Here is a 13421-nt window from a genome sequence, read left to right as displayed (position 1 = left end):
GATGGGTTTGTGAGCTCTGTGTCTGTGCTCTCACAGGAATACAATAAGCCACGGGCGTCATCTGGGTGGAAAGGCAGCTCTGAGTGGATTAGGGCTGGGATTTGATGCTGGTCACTGGTGGTGTTTGTGTGTGTTCCTTGGCCTGGCTATAAGCCAGCCCCACGCAGTGGGTTTTCTGACAGCGCTGTGCTGAGCAGTGTCCAGTGGCTCTGTTTGTGTCCCCATGTCATTTCCTCCACAAAAACGTACAGGCAGTTTTAAGTTTTCCATTTGAATACAATTGCATCCAGAGTGCCTGATCCCTCCTGCCCAAATATTTGTGTCTGGGATTGTTCTCTTCCATTAATGGGGTCTGTTCTCATCCTCTGCTTGCTGGAAGATGCTTCTGCCCTTTGGGACAACCTCCTGGACAGACGGGGCTGTCCTGCAGCTCCTTGTGTCCCCTGGGTTTTTTTTTTACTCCCTCCTTCCCAGGGTCTGTGACTGTAGCTGGAGGGAACCACCTTGCCCCCTGGAAAGCTCTTCTCTAGGGCCTGTCCCTTAGTCACAGGGACACCAGTTAGCTTTTTCTGCAGACCTGGGAACCCAGTGGGGTAGAAAAGGCAGCCCTGCAGGCTGGGTGTCTGCTGTGGGTAGGGAGCAGCTCACTTGGCAGGGGGCTTAGCTTGCTGGACACTTGGACTGCAGCAGTCAGGTGCATCCTTCCTGCTGCAGGGAGCACGTAGCCTGTCCACCAGGAGATGGCCACAGGTGCTGTCACCTTGCTCTTGACAACATCCTGGTTACAGCTTTGATTTTGCTGCTTTAAGGAGAAGGGGATGAAATACAAACATTGACTTGGGAAATCTTTTACATCTCCTGCTTGCTTGTGCCCTACGTTTGGTGTTTTTTTCTTCCATGCAGATCGCCTTCCGCCCTCCCTTGGATCTCTACGATGTCCTCATCCACCTGAACCCCAACCAGATTCCTCGGCACCTGGAGGGCGTGGACCGGCCGGTGAAGTCGTTCTCCCGGGGGGTGGTGAAGAACAGCGCGGGAGCGAATGTCCTCTTTCCTGTGGTGGATTACGACCCTGTACAGTGCTACCTCCAGGAGCTGAGGGTAAGTCCTTTGGGGAGCTGCAGGGGGTTGTCTGTCATTAATTCAGGTCATTAAGTGCCTGCTGTTGCAGGTGAGGGTAGATTTAGATTTTTAGGAAGAAATTCTTTACTCAGGGGTTGGTGAGGCACTGGCACTGGCTGCCCAGTGAAGCTGCTGCCAACAGGTGCATGCAACATTGAGGCCAAATGCTGGCCACAGATTTGTTTCTCTGGGGCTGGTCCTCATGTGATGGCAGGGAAAGTTTAGTAAAGTGGGTAAACAAAGAACACGAGTATCCAAAAGTCATCAGCCCAGTGCTCTTTCACCATCTGGTTGTGCCAAAGTCTCAGCAAGCTGGGGTGAAACGCCAGGAGCTGGGTGGCAGTGGGATCCACGTGACATCTGGGCAGCAGATGTGCAGCCTCTGCCTTTTTGGGGCTTTCTGGCTGTGCTTGCAGTAGCTGAATAAATTATTGTGTGGAGATGAGGGGCAGAGATGCCCTTTCATCAAAAACTGGCTTGACTCTCAAGTGATCTCCTGCCCACAGAGGCAGTACTAGGAAGCAGTATTAGAACACAGGAACCATAAACTTGCTTTGTAAAGAAGGTGCTGTGCAGATCTCTGGTCCTGTTTCCCCCTCGGAGCTGATGCAGCTTGGACATTAGAGAAGGCTGTGTAGAGCCCAGTCCTGTTGAATTCTGGTATCTCCAGGGATGGAGATTTCCTTCATTCTTGTGCTTTTGTCTCAATGTTTGATCATTGCTATTGTGAAAGTTTATTTCCTAATACCTGAATGACATTTCCCCTGTTGCAATGTGTGTTGATTCCTTGGTCCACCATGGCAACTGTGCTAGGGGCAGCTTCCTGGAAGGCAGGTCCTCAATTCAAAGATACCTCGAGTAAGACATCAAAATCCCCCCCCAGTTCTCCTGTAAGTGGCACTGCTCGTTTGCCTGGAAGGTTGGGAGGAGAGGGAAAGGAGGTGCCCAGTGCAGGGTGGGAGGTCTCCTGCTTCTGGGAAGGAAAGTGGTTGAGAAGCTGCAAGTCCCCCAGGCAGATTGCAGAGACCACTGGGAGACTTGTTGGGGTCCAGGACGTGTGAGATGGAGGGGGAGGAATACCCTGCACGAGAAAGCCCAATGACTGGGAACAACTTAGCATTTCAGTCTCTCTGCTGATGTCTGGATCTGAGATGGAATCTCAGGGCAGGCTCCTCTTTGTTCTCTAAATGACTAGGGTTTGACCTGCCACTATGAAACCTGGACGCAAGGCATATCCCTGGTAGGAAATGGAGTTTAAGCCTGAAATCTTTCTCCAGCCCATTCTGGAAGGGAGGATTAGAGCTGAATGGAGTCTTTCAGCGGCTGCCAAGATGCTGGAGATGCCTGTGTGCATGGGGCCAGAGCTGCTGCATCTCCAGAGAGGTCAGGTCTAAGTGACTCTTGTGGAGACCTGGCAAGAGGCTGACTTCTTACTCAAAGGGGAGTTGGAGACCCCTGGAAGAGCCAGTGGGGAAAGCAGGTTCCCTGGGGAGGCTGTCAACAGACCTGCAGCAAATCTGGCAGTGTAATGAGGCACTTGTCAGGAAACTCATCAGGGTGTGTTGCAGTAAAAGCACTTTCTTGTGCTTCTGCTCAACTTGCTGTCTTCAAAGAGATGACAGAATGACTTTAGAAGAGAAGAGTGCAGATCTTTCCTGGAAAGCAGTTTTAATTATCCTAAGGAATTGACCTAATTGATCCACTCAATTACGACATCCAAACTGTCTGAATTTCTACTGCCTGTTTTCTCTACTACAGGTAACACTAGACTTGGAATAAGGTTTGGTTTGGGTTACAAATTACAGCCAGCCATAAATCCAGTATACCAACACTCCAGCAAAGAAATGTGTGTACATGCAGAGGTCACCTTGCCTTGTTGGAAGCAGTGTAATGCTCCCAAAGAGGAGCACGCAGTCAGTATATCTTTCTTTTTTTTGGCCTGAGGGTGCCTGGGAGGGAGCAGAGCAGGAGCTGGTCACAGGTTTCTCAAAAGAGCAAGCTTGGGAGTAGGGAGCCTGGAATCTGCCTCGGCAGCCTTTTCTGGGGGACATTTCCTGCTGTTGAAGGCTCTGAGGTAGGTATGGCTGTGTTTCCCCTGTGGGTATCATGTGGGAGGTGTCCTGCAGTACCAGCACACTTGGCTTTTGTAGCTTCCAGGTCAGTAACAGGCAGATCTGAAAGGACTGATGAATATCTCTGGGTAAACAAGTATTTTTCCTGGAAAAATCAGAGGTAACAGCTGCATGTGAAGGAGTTGCTTCTGGGCACCTTTGCTCACGGATTGCTCAGCCATGTCAGAAGGCCTCAAAAGCAGACTTTGCACCTCATGGACACCACCAGGCAGGTGATGCAGAGCTGTCGGTAAAATTTACCCCACCAGTAATCATTTAGCCCCGTGTCTTGGGGTCCTGATGCACGGCCTTTGCCGTGCTTTCACCTGGTTGCAGTTGGTAGCCTCTCCAGCATCCTTGTGTTCTCCCTCCCCTGGTTTTTACTGCTCAAAGCAGCATTCAGCTCCTTGTCCTGCAGGCTGGGAGCCCTGGGGCAGATCCAAATGCAGTAAGATGTTGGTACTGGAAAGGAGTGTGGCAGCAGCAAATCCTTACAGAAGATTTTTGGATGAGAACGCCTTTGGACACAGAAGTGGCTGGCTTTGACTCAGAGTAATTTGCTCTGCCTTAATAGCATAAACCACAGAATTGAGCAACAGGGTTGTAGCCGTGGTGGTTTTACAGCAACAGAGGGAGACATCTGCCATGCAGCGATGCTGTGGGATTTTGTTTTCTTTTTATGGGTGGAAAAGAAATACCTTTTAATGTGGCAAGCTCCGAAAAGGTCAGATTTTTAAGCGTCTGGGCATGCTATTGAGCTGAGAGGGACAGGGAGTATCCAGTGACCTTGGCTCAGTAACCAGGGCACCCAGTTCTGTCCTGCCCAACCTGTTTGCACTGAGAGATGCCCTGTTGTTCTCAAATCAAAGGGGTAGGCAAGGCAGGAGTGCTCTGGAGCTGGAAGATTGCTGCACGCCTTCCCCCAGTAGGAGAAAATAAAAGAATAAAAGGAGGGGAGGTGCTAAGTCCTGACTGCTTTAATTTTTCCTCCTTCAAGGAGATGTGCTACAGGAACTGGTCTGATTGAGTTGATCTGGTGCCTGAGAGGCTCTGGGTAAAGATGAAAGGCTGGTCATGGCATTCAGACAGTGAATCCTTAAATTCCAGGACAGATCTGATGGAAAAGGCCTGTTCCGGGAGTTGGTCCAGATGAAAAGGCTTTGCAGACAGATGCTCTTGAAGGAAAGCAGGTGCCAGACATTCCACAAAGAGGGCTTCCCTTGCGCCTCAGCCTGGAACCAGGCTCCCCAGTGCCAACTGTCCCAAGCACCTTGGTGAACAATCCCTGGGTCAGGTCCTCGGGGATTCTCCAGCAAGACTAAATCAACCTTAAGTGACTCAGCTGAGGTTCCCCATCACGACTGCAGGTTTGGGTTGTGGCTGCCATCAAGCAGTGGGTGCAGTTCTGGTCCCTTTGCTGGGAATGTGGCGTAGCTGTGTCAGTCAGCACAGCTCTTGCTCCATGGTGGCTTGGGTCTCTGTTCCTCAAGGGAAGGTCTTCCTGCCTGCATCCAGTGAACCCAGTGGTGATGCTCATGTCCATCTGCATCCATTCTGCAGCTCACGAAGCCTGAGGATCTCTTGTGTCCTGAAGCCATGAAGCTCTGATTGTCTTGCAAAGGTCTAGAGCTGTTCTTTCATGGAAGGGAAAGTTGAGGGAGCCTGCCTGAGCCCTCTCAGTCTGTGTGTCTGTAATGGCTATTAAGACTTTTTTTTACAAGGTCTTTGGTCTCACTGGATATGAACCACTCTCTCTTTGAGATTTAGCTTTCTCTGGTTGCATATACCTGTTAAAGAGCTCATTTCATCTTATACAGAGGAGATCCTTCCTGTTTGGACAAGCACGAGTATGTTTCCTGCTTTCCAAAAAAAACCAACCTTCCTCTAAAGCAGGTACTTCCTCTAAATGTTTTGTACTGCACCTTTGGACAAGACCTACCTGGAAGACTTACAGCCCTTTCCTTCCTTTTGTCCCACAGTGTAGGAATGTGTGTCTTGCTAGTGCATGCTGAGAAGGAATTAATGATACTAAAAGTTCTTGTCTCTTACAGCATGCAAGTTGTGGTTATGGGATGTAGCTGGAACTGGGGAAATGTTTTCAGGTCAGGCGGCTCCCTTCCTGCTTTGACTGACTGGCCTAACTCCTCCTGCAGCATCTTTCAGAAGACAAAATGGAAAAGCTTTGGTTTTTGTGGCACAGAGGAAGCATTTCTGTCTGGATCTATGCAGAAGTGGCAGGAAATTCCCTGCCTTTACACCTGCAGAGCAGCTTCGTGACCCTTACCACAGTGCCCAGGGTCGGGGTGCGTGTGTGCACACTGCTGTGTATCAAAGCATCTGTTCCTCGTGCTGCTTGGCTGAGCTCAGAGGCTGCCTTTGGTTGGATTTCTTCTGTGTTGGGAATGCTTTCCTCCTCCCATAGGAAGGGACTTTTGCTTGGTGGACCAGTGGATGAGGCATGTTTACTAATACAGCCAGGAGGCTGTGGGTGTACGGTTTTGGTGACAATATGTTTTTTTTTTCCCCTCCCCACTGTGCCATACCTACTTGCCACTAACCTGAACCCCCAGGACGGCGATGCTGACGTGGCTCTGGTGAGGTGCTAGGAGGTGGAACAGTGTGGATGGGCTAAAAAACATTTTACTGTGGAAATCCCAAACCTAACACTCAGGTTTCTTTTCTCTTTTAAATCTCCTCTGATACAGAAACAACCCCATCCTGTGTGTTTTTTTTTTTTTCTTTTCACAGTACTCCTTGCTTTGTTTGTGTGTGGGGGCTGGCTCCATCTGTATCATATACTGTGGGTATTGGGGCCAGGTTGTGTCAGCATGACAAAGGCTTTAAAGCATTAACCACACCTGTAGTTTGTTGGAAGTAAGTAGCTTTTAATAGAGTTTTATACTGTCAGGTCCCTCACTGAGAGCACTTAAATACTTCTAACCACTGAGTAAATGTTCAAATGGCAGAAGTATTCATCATCTACATTGTACCAGGAAGAGCTGCTAGGCCTATTTCAGAGACCTCCCCAAATTTTGTAGCAGAAGTGGTGCAATGGGAGCCCGATCTCCAGGTGTAAGCAAGCACAGTGGAAAAGTGGGTGGATAAATGGTTAGGCAAAAAAACCCACCCCTAAACAACAATAAAGTAGTTGCTTAACTAGCAAGTGCTTACCTCATAGCGAAATCCGTGCTTCAGCCCCAGCTGCTTAATCCAGTAATCCCATTTCAGAGGAGGGTATTGTTTTACTTGCTGCCTTTCTGCATCCCTTTGGTTCTACCCAGGTGGCTCCCTACAGACCTTGGGGTGATCTTCTCCCAGGCACTTTGCCCAAGTAACGAGGCCCCTCTCGGTCACAAAATACAGATCCCTGGTACAAACTGGGAACCAGGTGTAGGGTTTGCTGGTGGTCATGATCCTGCTGATCAGGGAAAGCTTTCCTTGGGCCTTTAAAGCTGACTTGTGACCAAAGATATGGCAGCTTGGGAAGGGAGCAGGGGTTCAGATGTGGTCCCCACCTTTATCCATTTTTTCACAAACTTTCCCTTGCGGGAGGTGTTGGCAAGCTGAGGCAAGCCCAGTGGCACTGGGCATAGAGTATGGGATGTGGAAAGGGAGGTGAACTCTGTTTGCTTTTACTTCCCAAGCCTCTGTACAAACAGAAGCACGGTGACTAATGCACCAGACCCTTTTAATGCTGCAGTTTCCCAAGAGCTGGACATGCATCTCTGCAGCTTGGGGAAGCCGGCTTGAAGCGTGGGCCTTGCTGGGAGCAGCACAGTAGCAGAAGCTCGCCCTTCGCTGGGGTTTTGAATTGGATGCTGTGGTTTTCATCTCAGCCCTCTGCTCCCTCCTGGGTGTATAAAAGGTGCTGGGTGTCAGTCAGAGCAGTGGTTTTATGGGGAAATGAGCTGAGCCTGGGGGGATTCCTTTCCTGCAAATGCTCCTGGTTCCTGTCCAAAGTAAAAATACCTTTCTCCTAGGGAGCATCACGTGGCAGTCAAGACCTCCCCCTGCAGACTAACGGGGCTTTTTCAGGTTGTAACACGCTCTGGTCCCCTTTGATTCAGAGAGCTGTGCATCAGCTGTCATCATGCCGTGTGCTTTGCCCTTTGCTGAGCTTTCCTTCCCTCCTGCCATTTGCCTTCTGGCACAACTGGGAGTCTTCCTTGGTGACTGGGCTCTGAGCATTGCCCATCGCTCTCAGCTGAGAAGCACCAGGGCAGGTTGCCTCCTCCTCAGTGTGTTTTTAGAAAGTGGCCAAACTGTCTTGAAAAACCAGGTAATGCCCTTACCAGCCTTGCCCCCTTGAAGGTCCCGTGCAGTGGGGTGAGCTGGCAGGTCCCCGGACCTTCCCTGCTTGCTGGCCTAATCGTGTCGCCCTCTGTTCGTGCTGCTTCAAGTCCCAACTCATAAATCTGGTTGTGAAGGTTGCAGACAACACTGCCCCTCCCTGCTTATCGGCTCCTTACACTTAGAGTGCCACCCCACCCTCTGGGATCAGTGGTAATACCAACTCAATCCACCTTTTCCCTCCTCCTGCTGCAATCCTGCCGTCCATAGATGGTGCCTTCCAAAGTTGCCTTTATTTTTTTTTTTCCCCCCATGCGTATCATCATAAAAACCTCATGATACAATGATGCCAGAGACCTTTCTTTGTAAGAGCGTGACAGAGATGGTGCTGGGGAAACTAGGGAAATGCAGTTGCCGTGGTCCTGTTGACCATCAGAAGGAAGAAGAGGGAGCAGAGGGACTGCATTTCTTGCAGTAGGTTGCTCCAAAACTAGCAAGGCCATATGCAGAAACTTGCCATGCACTGGTGTTGCAGGGGTGTCTTTGCTCAGCCCATTAAGCACGTGCGTTGCCTGGTGCAAGCCTCCACCATGATGAGCAGGTATCAGGGAGCAGCTTCTTGGCTGCTTGCTCAGCTGCCCTTGGGATGTGTATCTCTAGGTACCAGCGTGTTGGGTGCTGAGCTTTTGGGACAGACCTTTGGGTTTGGAGTTGCCTGCATGTGGTGGTGTTCACTCCTGCTGCAGCGCTGGGAATCCAGCTCACGTGGGCTTGGGGGAAGCCAGGCTGTGAGCTTCAGTCAGCTCTTCTTGCAAGCTCCTTTTGAGCTCTCCTGCCCAACACCATCAAAAGAGGTTACTCATTGACACAGCTGCTGAAACATAGCAGCAAGGAGAGCAGATTCCTTCAGTGCCTCCATCAAACGTTTGTTTGCACATCATAGGGCTTTGTGTAACTTAAGATTTCTGCTAAGTGTCCTTTTGGGATGCTGGGTGTTGACAGCTCGTGCAGTGTTTGTCCTGGGGAAAGGAGCTTTGATGCTCTGGTTGCACAAGATTGTAGAGCTCTAGATGCTGACCTTCAGGAAGGCCTTTGGTTGGGGTTTGTCTTTGCTGCCTTGTAGTGAAACTTTCTGTGGCAGGATTGCCTGCTGGGCAGGACCAGCAGGTCCTTGCCATCTGATGCACTGTGAAGCATGGGATGTGCTGGGCCCTGGCTTGATGGTGCCAGGTCCATCCAGCTGCTAAGGTGACCATGGTGAAGAACACCCTTTGTGGGTTTCCACCCAAGGGATCCAACTTCCTAGAGCTGGTTGTATTCTCTGGGTGCTCTTGCAGGCCTGTGGGAGGTGATGATTTATTTTTCTCCTCTCTGGGACAGCCAGAGGTAGCTTGCAATCAGATCTGCGTGCAGAACTGAGGCTCTGCACATCGAGGCAGCAGGAGGCACTCAGGACTTGTCCTTACGCTGCTTTCCTTCTTGGAAATGCACTGGACGTGTTGCAGGTTTGGTCCGTGCTTGTGCAGAGCTACTCTGTGTCACTGGGAGGGACGGGCTCTGGTGCTGCCTCTGGGCTGTCTGGCACAACCTCTTTGTTTTCTCCCCAGGATGCCTTCAGTCATCTCGCCTTGTTCTTCTATGACAAGCACGGTGGGGAAGTGATTGCAGTGTTGTGGAAACCTTTGAGCTTTCAGCCTCAGCCTTTTAAGGTGAGTTTTTGACTCTGCTAAAGGCGTGTTGACTTTATAACCTGAAAGCTTGGAGGGCTTTTTTCTGTAATTGTTGTGTCTAACTCTCATCTGCCCAAAGCCCTTTGAGAAGTGGAACTAATACTTCTGTCCCAGTCTTAGAAGGGGTGAAACCAGGACAGGGATGTGGCTACAGTCCTGCCCCCCTCCAAGTCATCAGCAGAGCTGAGAAGGGAATGTGCTGTTGGACAAGCCTAGCACCATGCTCACTAGGTCAAAACAAAGCAAAACAAAACAAAAGCAAAAAAAAACCCTCTCCACTTCAGGTTCTGTTCCCTGGTTCCCTCCTGGGAGGTGGGCAGTACATCGTTGCTGGAGGTGTTTGGTGTGTGCAGCAGGCTGTCCCATTCCTCTGGGTGTCTCTTAACAGAAACACCTGGTCTGCTAGGAGCTGGGGTGGCAAGCCCAGGTTTGAGGTGCTCAAGTCCCGTTGTTGTACAGGGAAGTACTCCAGCTACAGTGTGTGGGTTGGCGAACTCTAGAGGGTGGTTAAACGAAGTGTGAGGCACACTGGAGTGATTCATGCTGCTTTCTATGAAGGAAAGACGCAGAGAAACTGGTGACTCACAGCTCAGAGTTGGCAGCCCAGGCTTTTCTGCTGTCAGTCTCTGGGTGATTTATCTCCCCTCTCTTCATGGCCAGGGGGCATTGGCCATTCAGCCTAGCTGCAGTTGTGAAACCCAGTTATTCATGGTGGTGAAACGAGAGGAGGAGATGCTGGCATCTGAGTTGAACGTGGCTTGATTAAACACGAGGTGTATTTCTTCTTTTTTTTTCCCATCCTGGTGGAGCCAAAGATCTCTTCTGTCTCGAGGTCCTGACACTCTGCAACAGAGCAGAGCACAGCCAGCTCTTAATCCAGGGTCACGCTGTGGTGCCTGGTGTTTTTGCATACTGTCTGCTCTGTTTGCACAGGCTGCATGTGTCCATGTGCTCTTTTCCCATCTCCACCATACCCTGGCAGTTATTTCTTGTCCTCCCTTACAGTCTTTGGACTGTGGCTACAGAATATACCCTAAAAGGGACAGGAAGGGCCACTCGTGCACTTCATTATCTCTAATAAGGTGGTGGTGGCAAGAAGCGGTGTAGTGGTGTGACAGGGGTTGCATGTGATGGCAGGAGGGAGATTTAGGTCTCTTATTTGGGGCTTACGAAGGTTGCAAAGCAGCTCCCAGCAGGTGCTGTCATTTGTACATTTTTTTTGTGCTGTCATTTGTACATTGTTTGTGTCCTGCAGGTCTCCAGCATGAAAGGAAGGATGGTGTCGACAATGAACAACGAGCTGGTTTGTGTTCCCAACGTGGAGGCAATTCTGGAGGACTTTGAGGTTTTGGGAGAAGGCCTTGTCAAAAGAGTGGAAGCTCGAACAGAGAAATGGACTATCTGAGACCACTGCGAGGTGTAAGAAGGACCTGTCCTGAAGCAGTTTGTTCGCTCCAGGACCGTTCCACTTTATAAATCAGCCCTTTTAGGAAAGGGCTTAGGCTTTTTACATTTCAGAACTGTGCATCTGACTCTATTTATCTTTGTATGGCTTGTTCAGAAAAGTGATGGGACCTATTGTTTTTAAGTATGCAGATGTCTTTTTATTTTGAAAAAAATATAAAAATGGGTTACATTTTTTTAAGTGTTCCTGTTCATTATAGGAAACAAAGTAGTGTTCACGTGAAAACTTCAAGGCCTGAAAAATCTGTCTGGAGTGTGTGTTAGGAAGGCGGTTTCCTGGTTCGTAGCAGCTTCTTTTACACTCATGGCTGGCAAAACCAAAGAAACACTGAGCCGTCTAAAAATGAGCAGATGTTCCCTTTCTACTTGGCTTTGGTGAGACACATCTGGAGCCGTATGTCCAGTGCTGGGCTTCCCAGTAAAAGAGAGGTGGGGACAATGGAGTGAGTTCAGGGAAGGAGAATGAGGATAACAAAGGGGTTGAAGCATCTCCCGTAGGAGGAGAGGCTGCAAGAGCTGGCGCTGTTAGGCCTGGAGAAGGGAAAGGTCAGGAGGCTCTTACCAGTGTGTACAAATACCTGATGAGGGAGGAAAGAAGCTGGGGCCAGTCAGTGGTGCCCTGTGACAGAATGAGAGGCATGAGCTGAAATGCAGGTAATTCTATTTAAAACACTTGTTGAAACCATGAGGGTGATTGAACACCGGAACATGTTGCCCAGAGAGGTGGTGAAGATTCCATCCCTGGAAATAACTCAAAACCCAACTGGATGTGGTCCTGGGCAGCCTGCTCTGGGTGACCCTACTCTGAGAAGCAGGAGTTGTTGGACTCGATCTCCAGAGGTGCCTTCCAGCCTCTTGTCTGAAAAGTTCTCTTTTTGAGAAGTAAGAGAATGCACTAGTCCCATTCCCCTCTTCTGATCAAGGCAATGCACATCCTGGCAGCAAACTGCAAGGAAATCGTGTGTGGGGTGAAAGAAATCAACCTGCTGACAGCAGATATTGCTGAAACCAAAAATAGATCAAGCTTGGAAAGACAAATGGATGTCTAGGCAGTCTGATAACTGTAGACAGTTGTTGCTTGATAAAGGAGCGTTTTGGATGGGTTGCCAAATCTATTGCTTCAAGACCTATCGGCCTCTCCAGCTATGAGAAGTTAGGATTTGTGGAGGAGAGCTTTTTTTCTTTTTTTTTTTTTTTTTCTTTTACGAATGCTTTCTCTGAAGTATTTGAAAGCAAGCTATGGCAGAGACAGGGCACTGGGCTGGTGTTACATAGCCAGTGTCTGTTTATCTGTGTGTGGAGGCACAATGTGTCATACAGGACATAGACACCTCTGTCTAGCATCCTCAGTTTTGGGGTGTGGGTATATATGCTCCATTAAAATCACAAAAAGCAGTTTTTGCTCTTCTCTGTGCCAGCGGTTGAGGGAGGCTGTATGTCATGACCTTTGCCCATCTATTGCTTGCAAGATCTTTTTTTGAGAACACCTAAACTAAAAACTTCTAAAGCACTTAGTGGGCAAAGCAAGCATCAAACCCGAGAACAAAGCAGCACTTTCTATTGCTGCTGTGACCCCTGAAGATGCTGACAAGTCCATTAGTAAACATGATGCAGGCAGTGATTTCAACAGCTTGCAGAAAGTAGTTAATTAGGGATTATTGCTTAAAGCTGCTTTTTGCTTTATCATCCTCTAGATATTCAAATCGCCCGATCTGCCTTCAGCGATGGCTGTAATCTTCCTGGGTACCCAGATTATTTCTGCTTTTTGCCCCTATCTGCCTTCATTCCGAACGTGCAGCCTGACACAGATCCTGTAAATCTGCCAACAAAACTGTTGGAGAACCCTGGAGTGGCTGCACTGGTTGTGTGTTCGCTTCCTCTGCCGATCTCTCCACGCCCCATCCTGCCCTTGCTTTCCCCCTTGCTGTGTGCTTCAGATGTGCATCGTTTGGGCTGGGGCACCCTTGCTGCATCTCTCTCCATGCTTTTCCCCAGGGCCAGAGGCGTGCACTGAAGCTGATGCTCGCTCGCAGGGGAGCAGAGCTCCAAACGCGCTGCTCTGCCAGGTGGCTGGAAGCTCCTTCTCCCCACTTCCCTGGGGCAGTCAGGATGGGGCACGAGGGAGTGCTGCCCCTCACTGGCTCGTTCCCTGGCCAGGAATATTTACGGAGAGTGGTCTTTTGCAGCTGCTAGTGGTCTTCCCTGCCCTGTCCTCCCCAGTAGGGCAACTCAAGGGACATGTGGAGGATGTAACCTGCAGGGGAAGCCCTGCAGCACTGCTGCTTTTATCTGCTTCTCTCCCCACGTCACACATTGCATTGCTATTTCCTTTCTCTTAAGGTGTAAAGCTATGTGTATAGGACTACATGCACCAGGTATTGGATTCCCTCTCTGCTCCTCCATCCTTTGGCAGCACTGCCATGCGCTTTCTCCTCTATTTTTGGGGAAAACACTGCTGTTTGCAAAGGGCCAGGAAGTGCCCAGGCTGGCCTATGAAAATAACGATGCCAAGTTACCTGATGAGAAATGAACTCACTTGTAACCAATCCCTTGTGCAAGTACCAACCTGCTGGTGTTTCACAAGCTTATGCCAGGGCTCAGCAGCCAGCTGTGAGCTTAGGTCAGGCCTGTGCTGATGGATTTTCACCACCACCAAAGCTTTGTAGGTACAGCCCTGGTGCAGAAGACGTGTGCTGCATCCCCC

At 49.7% G+C, this 13421-nt stretch overlaps 1 protein-coding gene across 1 annotated transcript in view; it reads left to right on the top strand.

Moving 5' to 3' along the window:
* The window catches only part of NOL6 (nucleolar protein 6), a 28823-nt gene extending 17947 nt beyond the window's left edge, over nucleotides 1-10876 (top strand). The window contains exons 24-26 of the mRNA XM_084305021.1: nucleotides 904-1101; nucleotides 9131-9232; nucleotides 10509-10876. Of these exons, the coding sequence (XP_084161147.1) occupies nucleotides 904-1101; nucleotides 9131-9232; nucleotides 10509-10658 (450 nt within the window). The 3' untranslated portion in view covers nucleotides 10659-10876. The remainder of the gene's footprint in view (nucleotides 1-903; nucleotides 1102-9130; nucleotides 9233-10508) is intronic.
* Nucleotides 10877-13421: the final 2545 nt, after the last annotated feature.

This window comes from Netta rufina, assembly GCF_964035555.1.
Source record: "Netta rufina genome assembly, chromosome: Z".
Lineage (NCBI taxonomy): Eukaryota > Metazoa > Chordata > Aves > Anseriformes > Anatidae > Netta > Netta rufina.
This window is presented reverse-complemented; position numbering and strand designations above follow the sequence as displayed.